The following is a 25,206-nucleotide window of genomic DNA, read 5'->3' as shown; positions in this document are numbered from 1 at the left end:
GTGAAGAAACACTCACAGTTCATTGGATATCCCATCAAGCTGCTTGTTGAAAAAGAAAGGGACAAGGCAAGTGTTTACATTATATGGTAGTGTATCAATCTGAAGTATGTCATCATTGTACTTCAGCAACTGTTGAAAATTGAAGATGCAAAAGCTTTTCAGTGGTCTGGCATACTGTGGATTTTTTTTTTCCTTGCTATTCCAGGGAAAAAATTGTATTGAGGGAAAGTGTTTATGTATGTATTTTCTCGATTCACATATCCCGCATTTGCAAGGTACTTCCAGGAACGGATGACAAAATATCCTCATTCCTGTATCCACTTTAAGTGTGTAGTCCACCCAAACCAGAGCCCTTTATCCACGACCAGGCTCCACAGACCATTATTTCCCCTGACCACTTTCTACACCTTTGTTCAGCCCATTGCCGGCATGTCATCCTAGCATTCCTTATACCTTGCCTTCTTGAGGTTCAGGCCCTGATTCTATTATCATTTGCTCCATCTTTGCATCACTTCCATACTTAACCTCGTTTCTCTGTTGCCTCCTCTTTCAATGCAGTGAATACCAATAGTTAAGATGTAAAAGGCCACTTGATGGCATATAATTGGAGTCTGCAACCTTTTTGCCTCTGGGCTCAATTGCGTCAATCAATGAATGAATGGATGGTGGGCCAGATGTATGCCATAAAAAAGCTTAAAATCGGAATTATCCATTTAAATGCATCTGGTTGAATATTGCCACAAGTCTATGAATAATGCATGCTAGAAAATTTTTAAGCCTAAGGTTGCCAATAGTGATTTAGTCGCAGTTTATTACGGTTGAGGCATCTTTTCAATCTATTAGAAAGTACCAGAGAATCTGTAAACCTATAAAGATGGAAATGAGTGCATGGTGGTAAATTTACTATAATAAAGAATTGATTCTAATGCAAACATTCGATGAGTAGGTGTGAAACTTGGGTTTTCTTTTGCTTGATGCCAAAAAGAAGATTATTAAGGTGGGCATCAGTCTCGCTTGTTAACAAATTTGATTGATACCACCTGAAAACCTGCACACGAGTATATAATTTATAACATTTATAAGGTAGTCCACTTTCCTGTCATTCGTATAGATACCAGTGTTTCTGTCGCTTTTGGTTTTTGCTCTGATGTATAATCCATCAGTGTGGTCACGTGAAACATTCGGAATAATGAAAAACCTTATGCAGGCCAAATAAGCGTTGCATCCCAGTATTTGTTTGCAGGCCGTTGGTTTCTTACTGCTGGCACAAACTTGACTGGGCCACCCAAGTCTTGAACTTGTACATATTTTATTAAAAGGTAATAATTTCGATTCATACCATTACGACTTGCCAGACCCCTTTTTTGGCTGGACATAGATGGACTTTTTAATTTGGTATGGGGCATTTCCATTACTGTGTTTATAGATGTCATTGTCACAGTTTCACTAGTTCTTCATATGCATGTCAGTACTGAGGATTTGTGTGTATCGGCTTGAGGTTGTACGACTCGAGGTTGTACGAACTTAGCCTCCAAACCCCCATAATAGAAAAAGTGGGAAATGGAATAAGGACCTTCAGAAGAAATTAGTTTAGATTGGATAACAAGTACATGGTTAGTGGTGATGCAAAATTTTGAGAGTTAAAGCCAAGGAATGTTTTGGAATACTCATGAGTTTTACAATATAGTGAATGGAAATAGTAAGCTATTTTGCTAATAATTTTTTTTCCCTCTTTCAATAGGAAGTGTCTGATGATGAGGAGGAAGAAAAGGAAGAAGAGGAGAAGAAGGAAGAAGATAAGCCAAAGATTGAAGATGTTGGTGAAGATGAAGATGCTGACAAGAAAGATGGGGATAAAAAGAAAAAGAAGACTGTAAAAGAGAAATACACTGAAGATGAGGAACTGAACAAGACCAAGCCCCTGTGGACTCGCAACCCTGATGATATTTCACAGGAAGAGTATGGAGAATTCTACAAATCCCTCACAAATGACTGGGAGGACCATTTGGCTGTAAAGCATTTCAGTGTTGAAGGTCAGTTGGAGTTCCGTGCTCTGCTGTTTCTGCCCCGTCGTGCCCCCTTTGATCTCTTCGAGAACCGCAAGCAGAAGAACAAGATAAAGTTGTATGTGCGTCGTGTGTTCATCATGGAGAACTGTGAGGAGTTGATACCAGAATACCTGAACTTCCTCAATGGTGTTGTAGATTCGGAGGACCTACCACTGAATATTTCTAGGGAGATGTTGCAACAGAACAAGATTCTGAAAGTCATTCGCAAGAACCTTGTGAAGAAGGCTTTAGAATTGTTTGAGGAACTGACAGACGATAAAGACAACTACAAGAAATTCTATGAAAACTTTTCAAAGAATATAAAGTTGGGTATTCATGAAGACTCCACCAACCGCAAGAAGTTAGCAGAGTTCCTGCGCTACCATACATCTGCTTCAGGGGATGAAATGTGCTCTCTCAAAGACTATGTCTCTCGCATGAAGGAAAACCAGAAACACATCTACTACATCACTGGTGAGAGCCGTGAGCAGGTACAGAACTCTGCATTTGTAGAAAGGGTAAAGAAGCGTGGTTTTGAGGTGGTTTATATGGTTGAGCCCATTGATGAGTACTGTGTACAACAGTTGAAGGAATATGATGGAAAGCAGCTAGTATCAGTCACCAAAGAAGGATTAGAACTCCCAGAGGATGAGGAAGAAAAAAAGAAGTTTGAAGAACAGAAGTCTAAATTTGAGAATCTTTGCAAGGTAAGTTGTTGCTTTAAATTGAAAGATGTTCCTTAATTACACCTTTAATATTTTAGTGTGCCAGAATTGATTTCTCTTGTATATTGAAAATTAATGGCAATGTGTGGCAGAATTATTAAATTTTACATTCTTCCAGGTTGTCAAGGATATTTTGGACAAGAGAGTAGAAAAAGTGGTAGTAAGCAACCGTTTGGTGTCTTCTCCTTGTTGCATTGTCACATCACAATATGGTTGGACAGCAAATATGGAGCGCATCATGAAGGCTCAGGCACTGCGTGACACCTCCACCATGGGGTATATGGCTGCTAAGAAGCACTTGGAAATCAACCCTGACCACAGTATCATAGAGACCCTCCGTCAGAGGGCTGATGCTGACAAGAACGACAAGTCTGTGAAGGATCTAGTCATGTTACTGTTCGAAAGTGCTCTCTTGTCTTCGGGATTCACCTTGGAAGATCCTGGTGTTCATGCTGGCCGCATTTACAGGTAAATGACAAAAAAATGGGTACTGTAAGGTCTATTTATAGTGTAAAAATGATGTGGAACGCTTATTATATGAAAATCGTGATAAACTTTGAAACTGACATTTCAGCCCAACTGACATTTCAGCCCAATCGGTGCTGTTGATAGGCTTTCCTTTGGGGACTTAATCTTGGTATCCTTTCAGAATGATCAAACTTGGCCTGGGCATTGAAGATGATGACACGCCAGTTGAAGAGAGCACAGACACTGCTGCTAGTGTTGAAGAGATGCCACCTCTTGAGGGAGATGAAGAAGATGCATCCCGAATGGAGGAAGTGGACTAGGCTTCTATACTACTAATACTTTTTGGCATACCAAAGTTATTCTCATTAAATCAGGATCTGGATCCCGATGCCTATGTTACGTTTAAAGGATTTGGGGCTTTCAGATCTGATTCCGAACTCATTCCACTAATGAACATGGCAATGAATATTTTCATTATGTATATTTATTTAGTTATAGTTTTTGTAAATATTTCTTTGTCCTAAGTTTTTGTAATAAAATATTCTGACAAAAATGTGTTGAGTTGCCTTTGTACAATTGAGCGAATAGTGTATGGTTGATCTTGCATTTGCAGGAGTTTCATGTGAGCTTCCTAACATTTTACTATTAGGGTTGTCTCTAGTAGAAGTTAGAAGGAATTCTAATGTACTAAACCTGCATTATATAGAAATCCTAAAGGATTATAAGGAATTAAGATTGTATATTTTATTTTTTCTCGTAAAAGTTTTGGTTCAAAATTTTTTGTACATTTGATTTTGAGTTTAAACATTTTGGATTTAGACTTGTTTGCATGAATGGAAAATGCCGTCACGTTAGAAGTGTTGCGAACTTAGAACGGATGAATTAATGGTTGTGGATCTGTAATTTGAATATACATTTGTAAATTGTTATTATCCACATACAAATAACACCGAATATTAGAAAATGGTTTGGTTAGAGCAATGAGTCTCTTATGTTGCATATCAAAACTAAACTACTTATAAAATGTTTCAGCCATTAAAGTTATTGCAACCACATCATACTTTACATGCACCTTTGAGGTGTGGGAAGTGACGTATAGCGATCGCTGTTTTTGTGGCCACTTAGTTTTTTGAAGTAGGTATACTTCAGCAATGTATAACTGATTTTAATTAAACATTTGTGGGAAGATTTAATATGAAACTAAACCATAGGGAGAGCTGAACCTATCATGTATTTGAAAGAAAATCCAGCCATTTTATACAACCTCTTGGTTAACACATTGGGAACTTTACTCTTAAGTAAAATTGAAGTGCTAACATTACATTGATTGATGTTACTTCCAATTAAGCAGGATGTGTACAACTTAGAGCTTTAAGATTCTTGACTTTGAAATGTCATTAATATTAGGATACTGCATTATAGATTGCTGCCCTTGGTCACCACTTTAGGAAAGTCTCAAGACGATTGGAAGGCTCCTCCTATGCACTTGAAATGTAATTTAATGTTTAAATATTTTTTGGGTAACACTAAAAATTGGATCAAAAAGGAAGTATTTGATGCATCTGATGTGAAATTTTTGTTAGAAAAGTAGGTGAAACGGTTACAATATTTCATGGGACTTTAGCCATTTCAACAATTTTGTCTACCGGAAAGGACATTGAGAATGGGCCGTTAAAAAGATGGACCTGACGAATCTTAAAAACGTCAGTAAACTGAAATGACAACTGTATTTTCCATAGCAATAAATAAGGGCAGCAAGGGTTTGTAATGCAATATTTCATTCGAAAATTATGGATAACCACGTCAATGAGCATCTAGTGTGAAGTAGAGGCCGTGGACACTTGTTTGATATATTAACCTACCATATTTCATAAAATTGCTATGACAAAACTTGAAACTTTAACATGTATATCATGATGGCCTCAAAAACTGTGGAAACTTTGACATATATCATGATGGCCTCAAAAACTGAGGAAACTTTTAACATATGATGGCCTCAAAAACTGAGGAAACTTTGACATATATCATGATGGCCTCAAAAACTGAGGAAACTTTTAACATCATGATGGCCTCAAAAACTGAGGAAACTTTCACATATATATGATGATGGCCTCAAAAACTAAGGAAACTTTTAACATATGATGGCCTCAAAAACTGAGGAAACGTTGACATATATCATGATGGCCTCAAAAACTGAGGAAACTTTTAACATCATGATGGCCTCAAAAACTGAGGAAACTTTCACATATATATGATGATGGCCTCAAAAACTGAGGAAACTTTCACATATATATGATGGCCTCAAAAACTAATGGAGTAAAGAGGCTATAGAGGATTTACAAAATGCTGCAATCCATGGTGACAAAATTTGTCATGATCTGGCTGCATTTTTGGATAAGACCAAATATATGAAACTTCAGTGAATAGTTTTCACTTAATTAGTTAATCTTTAAGCATCCCATGATCCTAGTCAGGAGCGTACAACAACGGCGTTTAACGTGCGTAGAATTCTATTTCCTGAGGTGAATGATATTTAACAACGTCTCTAAAAAGCTGCAAGGATCATGTCTACCGTACCGCCATCCACTATGTATCGTTGCAATTATGATGGCACGATTTAAATCTTCACTTGTCAGGCTCTTGATACACATGTAAAAAAAAAAAAAAACTTTAATGTCAGACATGGGAATAACCTGAAAACGAGAATAACTTTCAGTAGATCATACTAGCCTCTAAATTTGATTCCTGTGACACCATGTGTTAAGACAACTTAACTTTCCCAACAACCATGACCTGGCAGACTTTATAAGACAGTTGTTCATTTACAATAATGCATAAATACTTTCCCCCTTTTGTTTCCCTTTCATAATCCTCTATACGTCAACTAAAGCCGGGCCTTGATGTGGACTTTTGGTCCAACGTTAAAAACCAATATCCTCTTTAGCAATTGCTGGTGTTAGACATTATTTAGTAAGACGTAAGTGTTTCACAGAATACAAATCTGCGAGAAAAGCCTTTTGTCTTTCTTCTACACCTTCATTTCTCATGTTTTTGTTGAGCTGAAATACTTTAGGTATCATTGGACCTTAACATTTCTATACCCACATAAATCTCAACATCTCTTGAGCACATTGGTACAACCCTTGAGTACAGTGATGACTAAATCAGGTCAAATTAACTCGTTAAGTCAGGTCGAAGTAAGCCGTTAAGTCAGGTTAAAGTAACCCCATGTCAAGTCAAAGCCTAGTTAATTAAGGCCTGATGAAATGAATCCCTCACTCATTGGTTTACCGAGCTATTGAGTAAAGATTTTCATTTCTATTTCTAAAACTATTCGTCTAGATATACAACATGAAGGGATAATTACAAAAAAAAATATACCATGAGTTATGCTCAGTGACTTGTGATAACGTAAAATACAAAGCACAAATATACTTCACTAACCTTTTGATAAAGTTAAACAATATTTATCTATGCTTCCCACTTCATTCATTCCAATAACTATCAATCAATCCATTCAGCAATACCGACACAACTAAGTAAAGGAATAATTCTCGTATCATAATGTGTCGTTTCCTGTCCTTTTTCCCAGGACGAAATTTTTTTTGTAATAAGGAAAAGTGGCGAGTTTCCCAGAAGTTCTCCATCATTCCTTGCTAATAATACCCCACATTGGTAAATAGGGAAGTACATGACCACGGGCAAATATAATTACATTGTAGCCTATGATGGAAAATACATCCACTAGTTTGTAAACCTTAAGAATGAGGGGAGTTTAGTTCATGAAGAAATATTAAGCTGAGGGAAACGTTTGTCTATAGAAGAAATGTGTTCAACTTACAGACCGAAGTGTCCAGAACTTACTCTGTATGTACACTGTTCTTCATGCTTTCCACACCTCACGTATTCTTGTTAATCATCCATGTTTGTTCTTGTTGTGTTGCACCAATCCTCCCTCGTGCCTCAATGACACGAACATATTCTTTTCAAAACGCTGTACAGTACACACACAAAACCGGTCCAAAAATACATTTAAAGTTGGTTAGTCGATACGTTTCTAGTACACATGACGCGATTTTTTTTTTTTTTTTCGTTTTCATCTCATTTTCTTATGAAATGGATGGGCTTTCAGTGTGGTCAAAACGTCACTTCCTCCACCCCCCAACTCTACCGATCCTCCACTTCCGCCGAAGTTTCGAGACACTTCGAGAAGATTCCACACACACACATCCCGTTTTCATTCAACCTTCTGAGGCCCTTCCCTTTAGCTTTACTATCTTTAATCTCTTCATACTTTCACTCATGCGGAATGAGTATTGTTGATCGATTGTATTCAACTTGAATATTCCAAATCCAGCACATTTAAATGGACAGAATAGTTAAATACAATCCAAAAATACGAACTGATGTTTCCATTCAAGTTAGCATTTTCCTTTCAACTCAGCATTACCCACTTTACACAATATGTACAACTTGAACGCTCAAAAGTATAAGACAAGAGAGATGACATTTTAATCGTAATGCAACTGCTTGTAACAGGTTATGATCTAGAAGCAAATGTATAATTCTAGGTTAGTCTTTGGCAACAAACCAGTAGATTGAGAGGTTATAAAACCCGCCGCATGGGAGGTGTTCACTCACACCGGTTCGCACTCGGGCAAGACCTGTGACACCCCAGGAAGCTAACATTGTCCCAAGTGGCCACCCAATTTCTTGGGTTTATTTGGTAACCCAATAATACACAAACACAGCAAAGGTGAGAATAATTGATATTTGTTGGAGCTAGTGACTTACCGTGTGAATAGTTACATCATTCAATCGTTACTTGGAAATTACGACAGTATTTCTTGTTGTGGACTGGGCCTGCCTGCAACTAAGATGAGAACGACAGAAGACAAGCTAAAATTATATATAGAGAGCAGTGATTCCATCCAGTGTTCTACCCTACTCATATATCCGGCACCCAAACTTTCAGCGTTTGCTAATCCGGGTCGTGTTATAAAATAACTCAAGTTTAACGTACATATTTAACCTCAACTAATTTGAATAAGGTTTAAAGAAACCTACTCTTAACTTCTCTCAGTTGAGTGGATGTAATGTCAATTGTATCATATTGCTATGACCCTTTAACTGCCTAGCATATCTCTTAAAATCCTATCAGCCACCAAAATCTAACTGAAAGCATGAGTAAGCTTGTAATTAATTTAAGTGATTTCGTGGCAATGCATCCGCATAAATTAACTTGTGGTTTATTAAACTTAGAGAATTACGTAAGAGATTTCGTAGCATTGCGTAGTAAAAAGAAGTTAACTTGTGGTCATTAAACCTAGGGGAAATACTGCCTCGCCAGTTAACGTAACAGGTAAGTGAGCTTAAGTCTAATTACACCAGAAGCTTGGTGAAGACGGACATGAACCGGAAAAGTTGAATGTCACGAGCGAGAAGCTTCAAGAGCCGGTGCCACCATGTGCTGCCTCACGCGCGCTCGGTCGCCAACCCCGCCACGCGGCCTGAGCTAATTCTGGCGTCAGCCTCCTAGGGCGTATGTTACCCCCCCAATCTTTCCCCTTGTCACTCCCCCTCTCAGCGTACCCTGAGGGCGTATATGTCTCCTCTAGCCTGATAGAAGGCAGAGTTGGGTGCCACTTGGTGGCGATACATAGCAACCCTGCCTACCTTATGGGAGGCAGGGTTAGTGGTGATATTAGGCAAATATGTAGCACTCTGTAGCCTAGGTCAGTTCGCGCGATTCTACCTGCGAAGGCAAGAAGACTTGAGGATTACTTAAATGTTTACGTTGAACATACAGAGTAACAACAATATAGTAATGACAAATTTAATCCCTTAAGACCCATCGCTAGGGTCCATGGAGTTGATGGCGTTGACACGAGGTAGTAAATTAATGCTTTTTATATCGAGTTTAGTCATATTCAGAATCTAAACATATATTTGAGGTTGATATCCGTCATTTGAGATGATGCGAGGTGAAGGCTGGTACCAGCGGCGCGCGACGAGTTTGCAAAAACCGTGTGTAGAGGAAACTCGAGCACAAGGTGTGGATTACCTTTTGTGGCGCAGAGGACGTCATTTGCGTAAGTCGGTTAGCTGAGGGACCAGGTTTTCTTCTGGTCACTGCTCTTTTGTACATCTTGCATGACAATGCTTCCTCGTATGTACATGGCGAGCTGTGAATCCTACTAGTCTCGTGTTGCTTCCACAGATGCCCGAAGAAGGAATGGATGACGTGGAGACCTTCGCCTTCCAGGCTGAGATCGCCCAGTTGATGTCCCTCATCATCAACACCTTCTACAGCAACAAAGAGATCTTCCTGCGCGAACTCATCTCTAACTCGTCCGACGCGCTGGACAAGATCCGTTACGAGTCTCTAACGGACCCGTCCAAGATTGAGTCAGGCAAGGACCTGTACATCAGGATCGAGGTCGACAAGAACGAACGTACCCTCACCGTCATCGACAGCGGTGTGGGCATGACCAAAGCCGACCTGGTCAACAACCTGGGCACCATCGCCAAGTCGGGCACCAAGGCCTTCATGGAGGCACTGCAGGCCGGCGCCGACATCTCCATGATCGGCCAGTTCGGTGTGGGCTTCTACTCTGCGTACCTGGTGGCCGACCGTGTGGTAGTCACCTCCAAACACAATGATGACGACCAGTACACCTGGGAGTCAGCGGCCGGAGGATCCTTCACCATCCGCTCAGACACACGTGAGTAAAACTTGGTGTGCTGACCACACTATACTGCTATGCTGACACTTGTGCATTGATACTTGTGGACTGATAGTAAACTACTGAGATAATACTACACTACTGAATTGATTCTACACCATAATGGTGTACTCTTACTGTACTAATGAAATTAGATTAGTGTGCTGATACAGCACTTGTGTACTGATAATACACTATTAAACAGATACTGTACCACTGAACTGATATTTGTGTTGCTAACACTGTAGTACAATACAGTGGTGTGCTGAAACTACACGGGTGTACTGATGCTAGTGTGCTGACATTGCAATACACTAGAACGGTGACAATACACTGGTCTGCTGATACCACTCTACAGTAGTGTAGTGACACTACAATGAATGGGGCGCTGACACAACACACTACACTTGTCTTCTGAGACCATACAAATGTGTTATACCGAAACTATGCTACATGGTATGCTGACACCCCTACAGTGGTATGGTGACACCATAGTAACCCTGTGGATTGACATCACGTTACACTGGTGTAATGATGCCATACTACAACTGCTGACACCACACTACACTTGTATGCTTACACCATACTACATCGGTGAGCTGACACTACACTAAATTGGTGTGCTGACCACTTCGCTGGTATGCTAATATAACATCCACTAGGGACCTGATACCACATTCCGCTGGTGTAAATCAACAATACATTACAGTTGTATAAACAAATACAGTTCTCTTGGCCAGTTCCCTGCATTACTTCACCCCTTCCCCACAATACTCACACTCGCCATATTCTTGACAGCTCTATATTCTAAGACTCCCCATACTTCTCAGACAAAATCTCCTAATACTCACAGACTCATTCTGTTCCTCAGACAACCCTTTGTCTCGTGGCACAAGGATAACACTTTACCTGAAAGAGGATCAGAGCGAGTACCTGGAGGAACGCCGAATCAAGGAGGTGGTCAAGAAACACTCCCAATTCATCGGGTATCCCATCAAGCTGTTGGTAGAGAAGGAGAGGGACAAGGTAAGCTCTACTACCTCTGTCTTTTACAGTTCCTATACCATACTCTTGACCTGCTGCTTTCTCTGGCACTCCTCACAGTCACACTGTCTTTTCCTGCAGAACTGTTTCACTCACGACCGATCCACTTTCCTCCCATTGCCTTCTGTCCTTTATGCCCATATTTTTCTTTTTACTTTTGTCTTATTTTTTTTTCCATTTAATATCAAATCTTATTCTTTCTTTGATACATTTTTCGTTCCTGAATTTCTGTTGGTTTGTCATCCCTTTACATCTAGCATTGTCTTCTCCATACACTCATTTATGTCTTTACCATATTTCTTGATCTTCCTCTTAAGTATATTACGTTTGTTAAGTTTCTGTATGTTTGCAAGTCTGGCTTTATGTCTTTGATCCCTGATTAGTTAACCCTTTCACTGTGGCTAGGTCATGTACATCTTGGTAATCTTTTTCCATGAGTCCACTAAGGTTGGGGTATAAAATCTGATATAATTCTTGTATCAGTTGTCTCTGCCTTAAGACAAAATATATCGCCATTCATGTTGTAGTGACTTCCGGTGGATTGTTGGCAGACATTAATGTTTAATATTTTCCACACACTTGCCATCATATGTGGAGATATCAAGGATGCTTGTAAGAGATTGGCACCCTAACATTATGTAATATTTAGTTGAGGGACTAGGTTGTACATTGTAAGACAATCTTTCAAGATAATGAATATTTGATATAAACTTAAGGTAATAGTATTTGTTTGACAGAAGCACTTTCAAATATACCACACGTCCCACTCACTATGAATGTCTCAACAGTACTCCTAAATTCCATACATTACATGCTAAGCAGTGGAGTTTACGAGTGCAGAGTAGATGTACACTCTGTTTAATGACAAGTTGTAATATTATTTAGAAAAGTATGTTCTCATTGACTGTAATAACAAACTTATGGTGGAGATATAACTTTACAGTATTTGATGATATCCTAGACCAAAGTGTACATTGGATTTTTAAGCCTGGCACAGTGAAAGGGTTAACAAACTAGCATATTTAAATTTAGTTCTGCATGGATTAAATCAAGCAGTTATTAATGCTAATGTTGCATTGTGTATGTCTTCAGCTGGTAGCATATAATAAATCTTTAGCTTCTTAACTGATTCTTTTAATGTCCTCAGCAAGTACCAGATGATGAGGAGGAAGAAGAGAAGAAAGAGGGAGAGGAGGCCACGGGTGACAAACCTAAGGTGGAGGACGTTGGTGCTGATGAGGAAGCCGACACGGGTGTCGAGAAGTCCAAAAAGTTCAAGACAGTCAAGGAAAAGTACATGGAAGATGAAGAGCTGAACAAGACGAAGCCTCTGTGGACCCGCAACTCTGATGACATCTCACAGGAGGAGTATGGCGAGTTTTACAGGTCTCTAACCAATGACTGGGAGGACCACTTGGCTATCAAGCACTTCAGTGTTGAGGGTCAGTTGGAGTTCCGTGCTCTGCTCTTTGTACCTCGTCGTGCCCCATTTGATCTCTTTGAAAACCGTAAACAAAAGAACAAGATAAAGTTGTATGTGCGTCGTGTGTTCATCATGGACAACTGTGAGGAGCTCATCCCTGAGTACCTTAACTTCATCACTGGTGTGGTAGACTCTGAGGATCTTCCTCTCAACATATCTCGAGAGATGCTGCAACAGAATAAGATCCTGAAAGTCATCCGTAAGAATTTGGTAAAGAAAGCCTTGGAGCTGTTTGAGGAGCTTATAGAAGAGAAGGACTCCTTCAAGAAGTTCTACGAGAACTTTTCCAAAAACATCAAGCTAGGTATCCATGAAGACTCCACCAATCGCAAAAAGCTGGCAGAGTTTCTGCGCTTCTACACCTCAGCCTCAGGTGATGACATGTGCAGCCTAAAAGACTATGTGTCCCGCATGAAGGACAACCAGAAGCAAATGTACTACATAACTGGGGAGACCCGTGAAGCTGTGGCCAACTCTGCCTTTGTTGAGCGGGTTAAGAAACGAGGCTTTGAGGTTATCTACATGATCGATCCTATTGATGAGTACTGTGTTCAGCAGCTGAAAGAGTATGATGGGAAGCAGCTTCTCTCAGTTACAAAGGAGGGCCTAGATCTACCAGAGGATGAGGAAGAAAAGAAGAAGACTGAGGAACAGAAGAAGAAGCTGGAAAACCTCTGTAAGGTAAGACCTCATGCACATTACGGCAGAATTTTCTTAGGATGGGCAGGAAGGAAAGCAAACCCTCTTAACCTGTAATTTTTCTTTTTTTATACTTTTGAATGCTTTACATATGTCAGGGTCTAACTATGTTTCATTTTGATATATGAAACACTGGTAGGCTTATCATACATATCAACTTCCTGTTGGGTGAACAAATGCAGTCTGGTATGGAACATCAAAGGTTTATCTCACTTGGAAATAACCCATGGGCTCCCATGTGAGACAAATCTTCCATAACAGGTGAATTCCTGGACTCCCTTGTGAGACAAATGTTCCTTACTAGATAAGTTTTTAGATAATGTTCCCTGTCTTCTCTGACTATTCTGACCCATCACAAAACTTTATGACTATTGAACCCTTACAAATGTCTGTGACAGTTGATCCCCTACGAAACTCTGACGATCCTTCTCAAAACTGTGATGGTCGTCACTTCACAGAACTTTGCTTCATAAAACTCTGTGACTTGATCCTTCACAAAAGTTTGTGCCCAAGTTGAACCTTCTCAAAACTTTGTGAGTTGATCCTACAGAAATCATTTTGACCCTTTTAATCAAGATTTTGTGACTGTTGAACCTTCAGAAACTTTGTTGATCCTTCACAAAAGATAGTAATTGATGATTCATCACGAAAGATTGATTGCTGACCCTTCACAAAGGATTTATTGCTGATCCTTCACAAAAGAATGACTGCTTATTCTTCACAAAAGATCAATTGCAGATTCTTTACAAACGATAATGATTACCGATCCTTCAAAAAACTTTGGGTATGATATGTTACTGTCTGATAAGAATTTTTTTGTTGTTGCAACAAAATACTTTAGTTGTATCCTATTGCCGTATCCACTAGGTTACTAACTTTATCAGACCATTAAGTTTGTCAATGATGGTTTCTGTTTATTTAGAGTAAACTTTTGATAAATCTTATATAGATATAACATTATTATATTTATCAAGGCCATATTCATTAAACATATCCACCAGTGGTGAAATAACATGTGTCCCACGCTTGGAAAGATGTGCTTGAATCTAGATAACACTTATAATGTATTTCTAATGTATTTCAGGTTATCAAGGACATTTTAGACAAGAAGGTAGAGAAGGTGTTGGTGAGCAACCGTCTGGTGACATCCCCCTGTTGCATTGTCACCTCACAGTATGGCTGGACAGCCAACATGGAACGCATTATGAAGGCTCAGGCACTGCGTGACACTTCCACCATGGGGTACATGGCCGCCAAGAAGCACTTAGAGATAAACCCTGATCATAGCATCATTGAAAGCCTCAGGCAGAAAGCTGAGACTGATAAAAATGACAAGTCAGTGAAAGACCTCGTGTTGCTTTTGTTTGAGACAGCCCTCCTGGCCTCTGGCTTCAATCTGGATGACCCTGGGATACATGCTTCTAGGATCTACAGGATGATCAGTCTGGGTCTGGGTATTGATGATGAAGACATTGCTGATATCCCAGAAGATCTGAACCCAATGGATGACATGCCACCCCTTGAGGGTGATGATGAGGATGCCTCACGTATGGAGGAAGTTGATTAGTCTAGATACTGAATGACATGTTTTTAATCATCATCACACGTCATAATGAAACCACTCGAGATTTCTTGCATACTTTTCTCATATCATCTTTTCCTATCTAAGGTCATTCATAATAATTTGTCACATTGTCTCACATACATATCATCCGTCCAGTAAACAAGACGTAACTGTGCAGCCAGAGCTGTAAAGAATGTGTGAGGTTATACTTCTTCAAATTTTAACCGACCACCATGGTGGAATTTCAGATATCATAAGTAAATAAAATACAATTTGTTCAGTGGTTACATCATGAAACCAGATGCCAACCACATCTTCATCAAAATAAATATGAAGAATTCAAAACTCAAAATTAATCTAAACCAACACGGAGCAGCAATGACCGCACTTCTCATCTGCATCAAAACCCGCATAAAACTGAAATATTTTGTAAATAAACCGACAATTGAAAACTTGCCTTTGTGTATCTTCACATTACTGGAATTTCGGAAGAGGAGAAGGCCATATTCATTTCCTTTACTTTTACTCTAATCTCTTTGATTGTCTCTTTGCCATTGAGATCATGGATTTCATCTCAGCATACTTGAACACAACATGTGATAGACATCTGATGACATGCTCAATGACAGAATAAACATGAACAAAAATGCACTTTGGAAATGGTCAACTTTAACTTGTATCTTTACTGATTCAAGCTGGGGATGAGACTAAATAAGACAATTACAAAACATCCATTAAGTTTTTCTAGTGTTCAGTGTCTTGACACTGAACACTAGTGTGAACAGAATGGTCTCGTGTGATACTGTGCTTCCAATACAGTCCTACCTCAATATGCTAGCTATCTAGTTCATTGCAACAAATGTAGTCCCCTTACACTAAAACTGTTTCATAACCAACCATCAACCCAAGAAGAAATATGGTAAAAAGTTTACCACTTCTTTACACTGCAGCAACCTAAATTAACAATTCCGTCCCTCCACCTACACACATGAACACAGGTTAAACATACACATATTGTAAAGGCTTAAAAAGGACCAAACAAAGACCCCTCCAACCCAGGCTTACATTTCACTTAACCAGATATGCACTCATATGAAACTATATTACCCAGGCATGTGCAAGTGTTGCTTTCTTACTGCATCCTGGACATCATCAATCTCTCTAGCATCAAAAACACCATGCCAACACATCACATGACCCTACATGCCTGAGATGTATCTTCCTTACTGAAAACATTAAAATGTCCTGAACTCACCCATCATACACATAACACTGCAGTTCTTGTCCCACTCAGTGGATATCACTGACTTTTACGTGCTGCAGGACAACAGAAGGAAAAGTGAGAATGTGTGGAGTGTAAGGAAGTGAGCTCCAGACTGATGAGGTGAAATTGAAGGTAAATTACAAGGATTCGGTGATTATTAGTGCTTATGCATCTGGTAATGAGAAGAGTACTTTTGGAGGAGGTGAGTAAATAAGTTTGATGCAAGGGATCAAGTAATGGTGATGGTTAAATTGCATGCAAGTTGAGGGTATAATTGAAGAACATAGGGAACCCACCCTGAGTGAAAATGGTGTTAAGTTTATGGAGTTGTGTGCTGACAGGACTGGTGACTGGGAATACCTAGTTTAAGGGGAACATACATAAATGTATGAGGATGGGTGGGCAATACTATCATGTTCTAATTAATATGCATGGTAGAGACTGGTTGTAAATGTCCTAAAAGGGGCAGCTGGTGGAATGTCTGACCATATCTTGGTGGAGGAAAGAATGAAAGGTTGTAGAGGCTTTAGGAAGAGAAAATGGTATGGGTGGAAAAAGGGTGGTGAAAGTGAATGAGCTTGAAAAAGAGGCTTGTATGAGGAGATATTAGGGAAGATTGCATGAATAATGACAAGTGAAACTATGAATAATGACATGTGAAACTAAGTTAAACTTGATGAGTGAGTGAGGAATGGGGGATATTTAGGGAAGCACTGGTTATATGTGCAAGAGAAATGTGGCATGCAGAAAGTGGGAAACAGTCATATCAGAAAGGATAATGGGTGATAGGATGAGGAAGTTAAGTTTGCTAGTAAATGAGAACAGAGATCTGTATCAACATTTCATGTAGGGAAAGAGCAAAAGTAACTGGGAGATATATGTAAGGAAGGGAAGGGAAGGAGGGTGCAGGGGCTGAAAATAAAGGCAAACAATAATTGGGGTGAGAGAATATATGCAAACCAGGGAAAATAAGAAAATCTTTGGAAGGAAGTGTACAGAGTGAAAAGAACGAGATCAAATGGGACAATAAGAAAATGTTTGGATGTGTACAGTATGAGGAGAACAAGAGATCAAATGAAGTGATAAAAGGCAAAGAAGGCATGTAAAAAAGATAAGAGTGAATACTTTGAAGGCCTGCTGAATGTGTGAATGTGTCAGATGATAGGGTGGCTATATGGGGTGTTGGGGACTTGAAGGTACACAAAGTGAGAATATTATGGCAAATGATTTAGTGAAAAGAAGTGTGGCAAAGCGACTAAAATACATCGGATAGTGGATGAATTTCTTAAGAAAGGGGGCGATGTTGTTAATGGTCAGTCTGATTTTCACAGCATCTATGGACCAAGGTGAGGTACCTGCAGATTGGCAGAATGTTTATATAAAGGCTTGACAAGCAAGAATGAATGCTTGAATTACACAGGGATAAGTTTGTTCAGCATACCTGGTAAATTGTATGGGAAAGCAGTAATTGAGGGGGTAGTGGCATGCACATCATCAGTATGGGAAGGAAATGTGGTTTCAGGAGTGGCAGAGGATGTGTGGTGTCAAGAATTTGCTTTGAAGAAATAGCAACAGTCAGAGTGATGCAGTTTATCGAGATGCTTTGTGGAAGGTGTTACAAATATATGATGTGGGAGACAATGTATCAAAAGTTGTGAGGAGTTATTATCAAGGGAGTAAGATATGTGTGCAAGAGAGGAAAGTTAATGATTTCATGTAAAGGAAGGTCTGCTTCAAGGGTGATTCTCAATTGGTGGGTCGGGTGCTGCCTGCACTGAACATATATAATATTTTTGCTCTACTTGGCCTCTAATGAACAAGCAATAACAAGAAAAGAAAAATCAATAATTCTAAAAAAATATTCTTTTACTGCTCTGGTAGTTATTTGGGAGCAAAAAGAAATCCCCTTACTTCTGCCTGTTTACATCAAGAGGGATAATGGAAGGATGCAGAAGAAAGAATCAGACATGGGGTCATCAAGCAAATCTGGCTGAGCAAACAATGGTTTAATCTTTTTATGGCTACGCTAGTAAGGAAGTCTTGGAGAGGGAGGAACTGTTCTTCAGTCTGAGGTGGGTGGGATCTGGTAATGTTTAATGATGAAATTATGCCTGTGGTGGATGTGAAAGAAGGTTGAAAAAAAAAAGATTATTTAGGTTTAGCAGTGGAGGGACAGGTTAGATGGAGAATGATTTTGAAAAGAGAGGACCTGGAGGAAGAGGAATGTTTAAATACCTGGGAGTGGACTTTGTAACAAATGAAACCATGGGAACTGAAGTGAACCACACTGTAGGAGGGGTGGGTAAGGGGTTATGGTCTTTGGCACACTGAAGATTATGGTAAGAGAGATCACTGTCTGTGAGGGAGAAGATGGGTATGTCTAATGGTACAGCAGTCCCAGTGGTGTTATATGGATGTCAGGTGTGAGCCCTAGATGAAAAAAAAAAAGTACAGAAAAGAGTGGATGTGTTGGCAATGTTATGTTTTGGACAATATGTGGTGTAAATAGGGTTGACTGAATAAGAGATGATAAGGCTAGTGAGGTGTGGTGGTAAGAGGAGTATGTATGAATGAGCTAAAGGGAGTGTGCTGAAATAGTTTGAATATATGAAGAGGGTGACTGAGAGTAAACATGTCAGACATGAAGTGGAAAAGGAAAAGGGAGAAACCATGGAGGAGGAAGGATGGAATGAAAGATGCTATGAGATGTTGGGACCTGAATGTGCTGATGGGTATGTGGCGTGCATGGGATAAAGTGAATTAAAGTGTTATGGTATACAGGAAGCAATATGATGTCAGTAAGAACCAAGGTATATGAATGGTGAGGTGCCTGAGGATTGGCGGAATGCGTGCATAGTGCCATTGTACAAAGGCAAAGGGGATAAGAGTGAGTGCTCAAATTACAGAGGTATAAGTTTGTTGAGTATTCCTGGCAAATTATATGGGAGGATATTGATTGAGAGGGTGAGGCATGTACAGAGCATCAGATTGGGGAAGAGCAGTGTGGTTTCAGAAGTGGTAGAGGATGTGTGGATCAGGTGTTTGCTTTGAAGAATGTATGTGAGAAATACTTAAAAAAGCAAATGGATTTGTATGTAGCATTTATGGATCTGGAGAAGGCATATGATAGAGTTGATAGAGATGCTCTGTGGAAGGTATTAAGAATATATGGTGTGGGAGGCAAGTTGTTAGAAGCAGTGAAAAGTTTTTATCGAGGATGTAAGGCATGTGTACGTGTAGGAAGAGAGGAAAGTGATTGGTTCTCAGTGAATGTAGGTTTGCGGCAGTGGTGTGTGATGTCTCCATGGTTGTTTAATATGTTTATGGATGGGGTTGTTAGGGAATGCAAGAGTTTTGGAAAGAGAGGCAAGTATGAAGTCTGTTGGGGATGAGAGAGCTTGGGAAGTGAGTCAGTTGTTGTTCGCTGATGATACAGCACTGGTGGCTGATTCATGTGAGAAACTGCAGAAGCTGGTGACTGAGTTTGGTAAAGTGTGTGAAAGAAGAAAGTTAAGAGTAAATGTGAATAAGAGCAAGGTTATTAGGTACAGTAGGGTTGAGGGTCAAGTCAATTGGGAGGTGAGTTTAAATGGAGAAAAACTGGAGGAAGTGAAGTGTTTTAGATATCTGGGAGTGGATCTGGCAGCGGATGGAATCATGGAAGCGGAAGTGGATCATAGGGTGAGGGAGGGGGCGAAAATTCTGGGAGCCTTGAAGAATGTGTGGAAGTCGAGAACATTATCTCGGAAAGCAAAAATGGGTATGTTTGAAGGAATAGTGGTTCCAACAATGTTGTATGGTTGCGAGGCGTGGACTATGGATAGAGTTGTGCGCAGGAGGATGGATGTGCTGGAAATGAGATGTTTGAGGACAATGTGTGGTGTGAGGTGGTTTGATCGAGTAAGTAACGTAAGGGTAAGAGAGATGTGTGGAAATAAAAAGAGCGTGGTTGAGAGAGCAGAAGAGGGTGTTTTGAAATGGTTTGGTCACATGGAGAGAATGAGTGAGGAAAGATTGACCAAGAGGATATACGTGTCGGAGGTGGAGGGAACGAGGAGAAGAGGGAGACCAAATTGGAGGTGGAAAGATGGAGTGAAAAAGATTTTGTGTGATCGGGGCCTGAACATGCAGGAGGGTGAAAGGAGGGCAAGGAATAGAGTGAATTGGAGCGATGTGGTATACCGGGGTTGACGTGCTGTCAGTGGATTGAATCAAGGCATGTGAAGCGTCTGGGGTAAACCATGGAAAGCTGTGTAGGTATGTATATTTGCGTGTGTGGACGTATGTATATACATGTGTATGGGGGTGGGTTGGGCCATTTCTTTTGTCTGTTTCCTTGCGCTACCTCGCAAACGCGGGAGACAGCGACAAAGCAAAAAAAAAAAAAAAAAAAAAAAATGAATGGTATGTGGGGGGCTTGACCATAAATAGAATGTTATGGTTTTGCTCCGTTATTTATAACCACTAGAGAGTGAATGTTAGCAAATGAGGCTGTTCTTCGTTTGTTCTTAGCACTACCTTGCTATGCAGGAAACAGCAAGCACTCATGGAAAATATCAATATAAAAGAAGTTTTGCCTCTCAAAATATGTATATCATATGTATGTCAAAAATAACGCACAAGATATATGTATTATTTTTTCATTATACTTTGTCGCTGTCTCCCGCATTAGCGAGGTAGAGCAAGGAAACAGAAGAAAGAATGGCCATACATCCTCGATAAAAACTTTTCACTACTTCTAACAACTTGCCTCCCACACCATATATTCTTAATACCTTCCACAGAGCATCTCTATCAACTCTATCATATGCCTTCTCCAGATCCATAAATGCTACATACAAATCCATTTGCTTTTCTAGGTATTTCTCACATACATTCTTCAAAGCAAACACCTGATCCACACATCCTCTACCACTTCTGAAACCACACTGCTCTTCCCCCAATCTGATGCTCTGTACATGCCTTCACCCTCTCAATCAATACCCTCCCATATAATTTACCAGGAATACTCAACAAACTTATACCTCTGTAATTTGAGCACTCACTCTTATCCCCTTTGCCTTTGTACAGTGGCACTATGTACGCATTCCGCCAATCCTCAGGCACTTCACTATGAGTCATACATACATTAAATAACTTTACCAACCAGTCAGTAATACAGTCACCCCCTTTTTTAATAAATTCCACTGCAATACCATCCAAACCTGCTGCCTTGCCGGCTTTCATCTTCTGCAAAGCTTTTACTACCTCTTCTCTGTTTACCAAATCATTTTCCCTAACCCTCTCACTTTGCACACCACCTCGACCAAGACACCCTATATCTGCCACTCTATCATCAAACACATTCAACAAACCTTCAAAATACTCTCTCCATTTCCTTCTCACATCCCCACTACTTGTTATCACCTCCCCATTTGCGCCCTTCACTGAAGTTCCCATTTGCTCCCTTGTCTTACGCACTTTATTTACCTCCTTCCAGAACATCTTTTTATTCTTCCTAAAATTTAATGATACTCTCTCACCCCAACTCTCATTTGCCCTCTTTTTTCACCTCTTGCACCTTTCTCTTGACCTCCTGTCTCTTTCTTTTATACATCTCCCACTCAATTGCATTTTTTCCCTGCAAAAATCATCCAAATGCCTCTCTCTTCTCTTTCACTAATAATCTTGCTTCTTCATCCCACCACTCACTACCCTTTCTAATGAACCCACCTCCCACTCTTCTCATGCCACAAGCATCTTTTGTGCAATCCATCACTGATTCCCTAAATACCTCCCATTCCTCCCCCACTCCCCTTACTTCCATTGTTCTCACCTTTTTCCATTCTGTACTCAGTCTCTTCTGGTACTTCCTCACACAAGTCTCCTTCCCAAGCTCACTTACTCTCACCACCCTCTTCACCCCAACATTCACTCTTCTTTTCTGAAAACCTCTACAAATCTTCACCTTTGCCTCCACAAGATAATGATCAGACATCCCTCCAGTTGCACCTCTCAGCACATTAACATCCAAAAGTCTCTCTTTTGCGTGCCTATCAATTAACACATAATCCAATAATGCTCTCTGGCCATTTCTCCTACTTACATATGTATATCTCTGTTTTTAAACCAAGTATTCCCAATCACCAGTCCTTTTTCAGCACATAAATCTACAAGCTCTTCACCATTTCCATTTACAACACTGAACACCCCATGTACACTAATTAGTCCCTCAACTGCCACATTACTCACCTTTGCTTTCAAATCACCCATCACTATAACCTGGTCTCGTGCATCAAAACTACTAACACACTCACTCAGCTGCTTCCAAAACCCTTCCTCTCATGATCTTTCTTCTCATGCCCAGGTGCATATGCACCAATAACCACCCATCTCTCTCCATCCACTTTCAGTTTTACCCATATCAATTTAGAGTTTACTTTCTTACACTCTATCACATACTCCCACCACTCCTGTTTCAGGAGTAGTGCTACTCCTTCCCTTGTTCTTGTCCTCTCACTAACCCCTGACTTTACTCCCAAGACATTCCCAAACCACTCTTCCCCTTTACCCTTGAGTTTCTTTTCACTCAGAGCCAAAACATCCAGGTTCCTTTCCTCAAACATACTACCTATCTCTCCTTTTTTCTCATATTTGTATATGATACAAATATATAGTGTGAGATCATGTCTGGAAAATAATCATACAGCATTCAATGTGATTAGGTGTATGTAAAGAAAAAATCACACTTGCAAAAGACATATTGTTGCAAACTGATATTCAAGTGGATAAGGAGCATCCCTGCTGTCTGCCATCTACTCCATACCCTCCCTCACCAACAAAGGAGAATACAACATTCTTTTAAAATAATTTCTTCAAAAATATACGACTGACATATTTCCTATGGAGAAATAAAATTTCAGATTTCTTTTTTTCTTTCTGCATGACAGGCGAGGTCAATACTTGAGGAACCACAGAGTTATGAGGTTAAGATCATATGATCTCAGCATTCATTAATGTAAATATATAAAATGTAATTAATGTAAATATATAAAACACATTCCATGTGTGGCGATGGGAATGAATAAAGGCAGACAGTGTGAATTGTTTGCATGGGTATATATGTATGTGTCTGTGTGTGTATATATATGTGTACATTGAGATGTATAGGTATGTATATTTGCATGTATTTTTGTATTTTTTTTTTTAACTTTCTAAAATGGGAAACAGAAGAAGGAGTCACGCGGGGAGTGCTCATCCTCCTCGAAGGCTCAGACTGGGGTGTCTAAATGTGTGTGGATGTAACCAAGATGTGAAAAAAGGAGAGATAGGTAGTATGTTTGAGGAAAGGAACCTGGATGTTTTGGCTCTGAGTGAAACGAAGCTCAAGGGTAAAGGGGAAGAGTGGTTTGGGAATGTCTTGGGAGTAAAGTCAGGGGTTGGTGAGAGGACAAGAGCAAGGGAAGGAGTAGCAGTACTCCTGAAACAGGAGTTGTGGGAGTATGTGATAGAATGTAAGAAAGTAAATTCTCGATTAATACGGGTAAAACTGAAAGTTGATGGAGAGAGATGGGTGATTATTGGTGCATATGCACCTGGGCATGAGAAGAAAGATCATGAGAGGCAAGTGTTTTGGGAGCAGCTGAATGAGTGTGTTAGAAGTTTTGATGCATGAGACCGGGTTATAGTGATGGGTGATTTGAAAGCAAAGGTGAGTAATGTGGCAGTTGAGGGAATAATTGGTATACATGGGGTGTTCAGTGTTGTAAATGGAAATGGTGAAGAGCTTGTAGATTTGTGTGCTGAAAAAGGACTGGTGATTGGGAATACCTGGTTTAAAAAGCGAGATATACATAAGTATACGTATGTAAGTAGGAGAGATGGCCAGAGAACGTTATTGGATTACGTGTTAATTGACAGGTGTGCGAAAGAGAGACTTTTGGATGTTAATGTGCTGAGAGGTGCAACTGGAGGGATGTCTGATCATTATCTTGTGGAGGCTAAGGTGAAGATTTGTATGGGTTTTCAGAAAAGAAGAGTGAATGTTGGGGTGAAGAGGGTGGTGAGAGTAAGTGAGCTTGGGAAGGAGACTTGTGTGAGGAAGTACCAGGAGAGACTGAGTACAGAATGGAAAAAGGTGAGAACAATGGAAGTAAGGGGAGTGGGGGAGGAATGGGAGGTATTTAGGGAATCAGTGATGGATTGTGCAAAAGATGCTTGTGGCATGAGAAGAGTGGGAGGTGGGTTCATTAGAAAGGGTAGTGAGTGGTGGGATGAAGAAGTAAGATTATTAGTGAAAGAGAAGAGAGAGGCATTTGGATGATTTTTGCAGGGAAAAAATGCAATTGAGTGGGAGATGTATAAAAGAAAGAGACAGGAGGTCAAGAGAAAGGTGCAAGAGGTGAAAAAGAGGGCAAATGAGGGTTGGGGTGAGAGAGTATCATTAAATTTTAGGGAGAATAAAAAGATGTTCTGGAAGGAGGTAAATAAAGTGCGTAAGACAAGGGAGCAAATGGGAACTTCAGTGAAGGGCGCAAATGGGGAGGTGATAACAAGTAGTGGTGATGTGAGAAGGAGATGGAGTGAGTATTTTGAAGGTTTGTTGAATGTGTTTTATGATAGAGTGGCAGATATAGGGTGTTTTGGTCGAGGTGGTGTGCAAAGTGAGAGGGTTAGGGAAAATGATTTGGTAAACAGAGAAGAGGTAGTAAAAGCTTTGCGGAAGATGAAAGCCGGCAAGGCAGCAGGTTTGGATGGTATTGCAGTGGAATTTATTAAAAAAGGGGGTGACTGTATTATTGACTGGTTGGTAAGGTTACTTAATGTATGTATGACTCATGGTGAGGTGCCTGAGGATTGGCGGAATGCGTGCATAGTGCCATTGTACAAAGGCAAAGGGGATAAGAGTGAGTGCTCAAATTACAGAGGTATAAGTTTGTTGAGTATTCCTGGTAAATTATATGGGAGGGTATTGATTGAGAGGGTGAAGGCATGTACAGAGCATCAGATTGGGGAAGAGCAGTGTGGTTTCAGAAGTGGTAGAGAATGTGTGGATCAGGTGTTTGCTTTGAAGAATGTATGTGAGAAATACTTAGAAAAGCAAATGGATTTGTATGTGGCATTTATGGATCTGGAGAAGGCATATGATAGAGTTGATAGAGATGCTTTGTGGAAGGTATTAAGAATATATGGTGTGGGAGGCAAGTT

At 40.0% G+C, this 25,206-nt stretch overlaps 3 protein-coding genes across 4 annotated transcripts in view; 2 read left to right on the top strand and 1 right to left on the bottom strand.

Annotated features, from left to right (window-relative positions):
- The window catches only part of LOC139748295 (heat shock protein HSP 90-alpha-like), a 10,305-nt gene extending 6,511 nt beyond the window's left edge, over positions 1-3,794 (top strand). The window contains exons 4-7 of one of the 2 annotated variants that reach the window (XM_071661282.1): positions 1-66; positions 1,742-2,755; positions 2,892-3,241; positions 3,423-3,794. The exon at positions 1-66 is cut by the window's left edge and continues 89 nt beyond it. In XM_071661282.1, the coding sequence (XP_071517383.1) occupies positions 1-66; positions 1,742-2,755; positions 2,892-3,241; positions 3,423-3,561 (1,569 nt within the window). In that variant the 3' untranslated portion in view covers positions 3,562-3,794. Of the gene's footprint in view, positions 71-1,741; positions 2,756-2,891; positions 3,242-3,422 lie in introns of both variants that reach the window. The other variant, XM_071661284.1, reaches the window with a different exon arrangement.
- Ccdc56 (Coiled-coil domain containing 56) overlaps positions 1-7,391 on the bottom strand; it is a 23,696-nt gene extending 16,305 nt beyond the window's left edge. Inside the window, exon 1 of the mRNA XM_071661285.1 lies at positions 7,106-7,391. Within this exon, the coding sequence (XP_071517386.1) occupies positions 7,106-7,128 (23 nt within the window). The 5' untranslated portion in view covers positions 7,129-7,391. The remainder of the gene's footprint in view (positions 1-7,105) is intronic.
- A 464-nt stretch (positions 7,392-7,855) lies between these two features.
- On the top strand, positions 7,856-15,208 carry LOC139748293 (heat shock protein HSP 90-alpha-like). The gene is made up of 5 exons (XM_071661280.1): positions 7,856-7,997; positions 9,462-9,966; positions 10,838-10,992; positions 12,158-13,174; positions 14,277-15,208. The coding sequence occupies exons 2-5, from the start codon at positions 9,462-9,464 to the stop codon at positions 14,757-14,759; spliced, it is 2,160 nt and encodes a 719-aa protein (XP_071517381.1). The 5' UTR covers positions 7,856-7,997; the 3' UTR covers positions 14,760-15,208.
- Positions 15,209-25,206: the final 9,998 nt, after the last annotated feature.

The sequence above is a fragment of the Panulirus ornatus genome, chromosome 73 (assembly GCF_036320965.1).
Source record: "Panulirus ornatus isolate Po-2019 chromosome 73, ASM3632096v1, whole genome shotgun sequence".
Lineage (NCBI taxonomy): Eukaryota > Metazoa > Arthropoda > Malacostraca > Decapoda > Palinuridae > Panulirus > Panulirus ornatus.
This window is presented reverse-complemented; position numbering and strand designations above follow the sequence as displayed.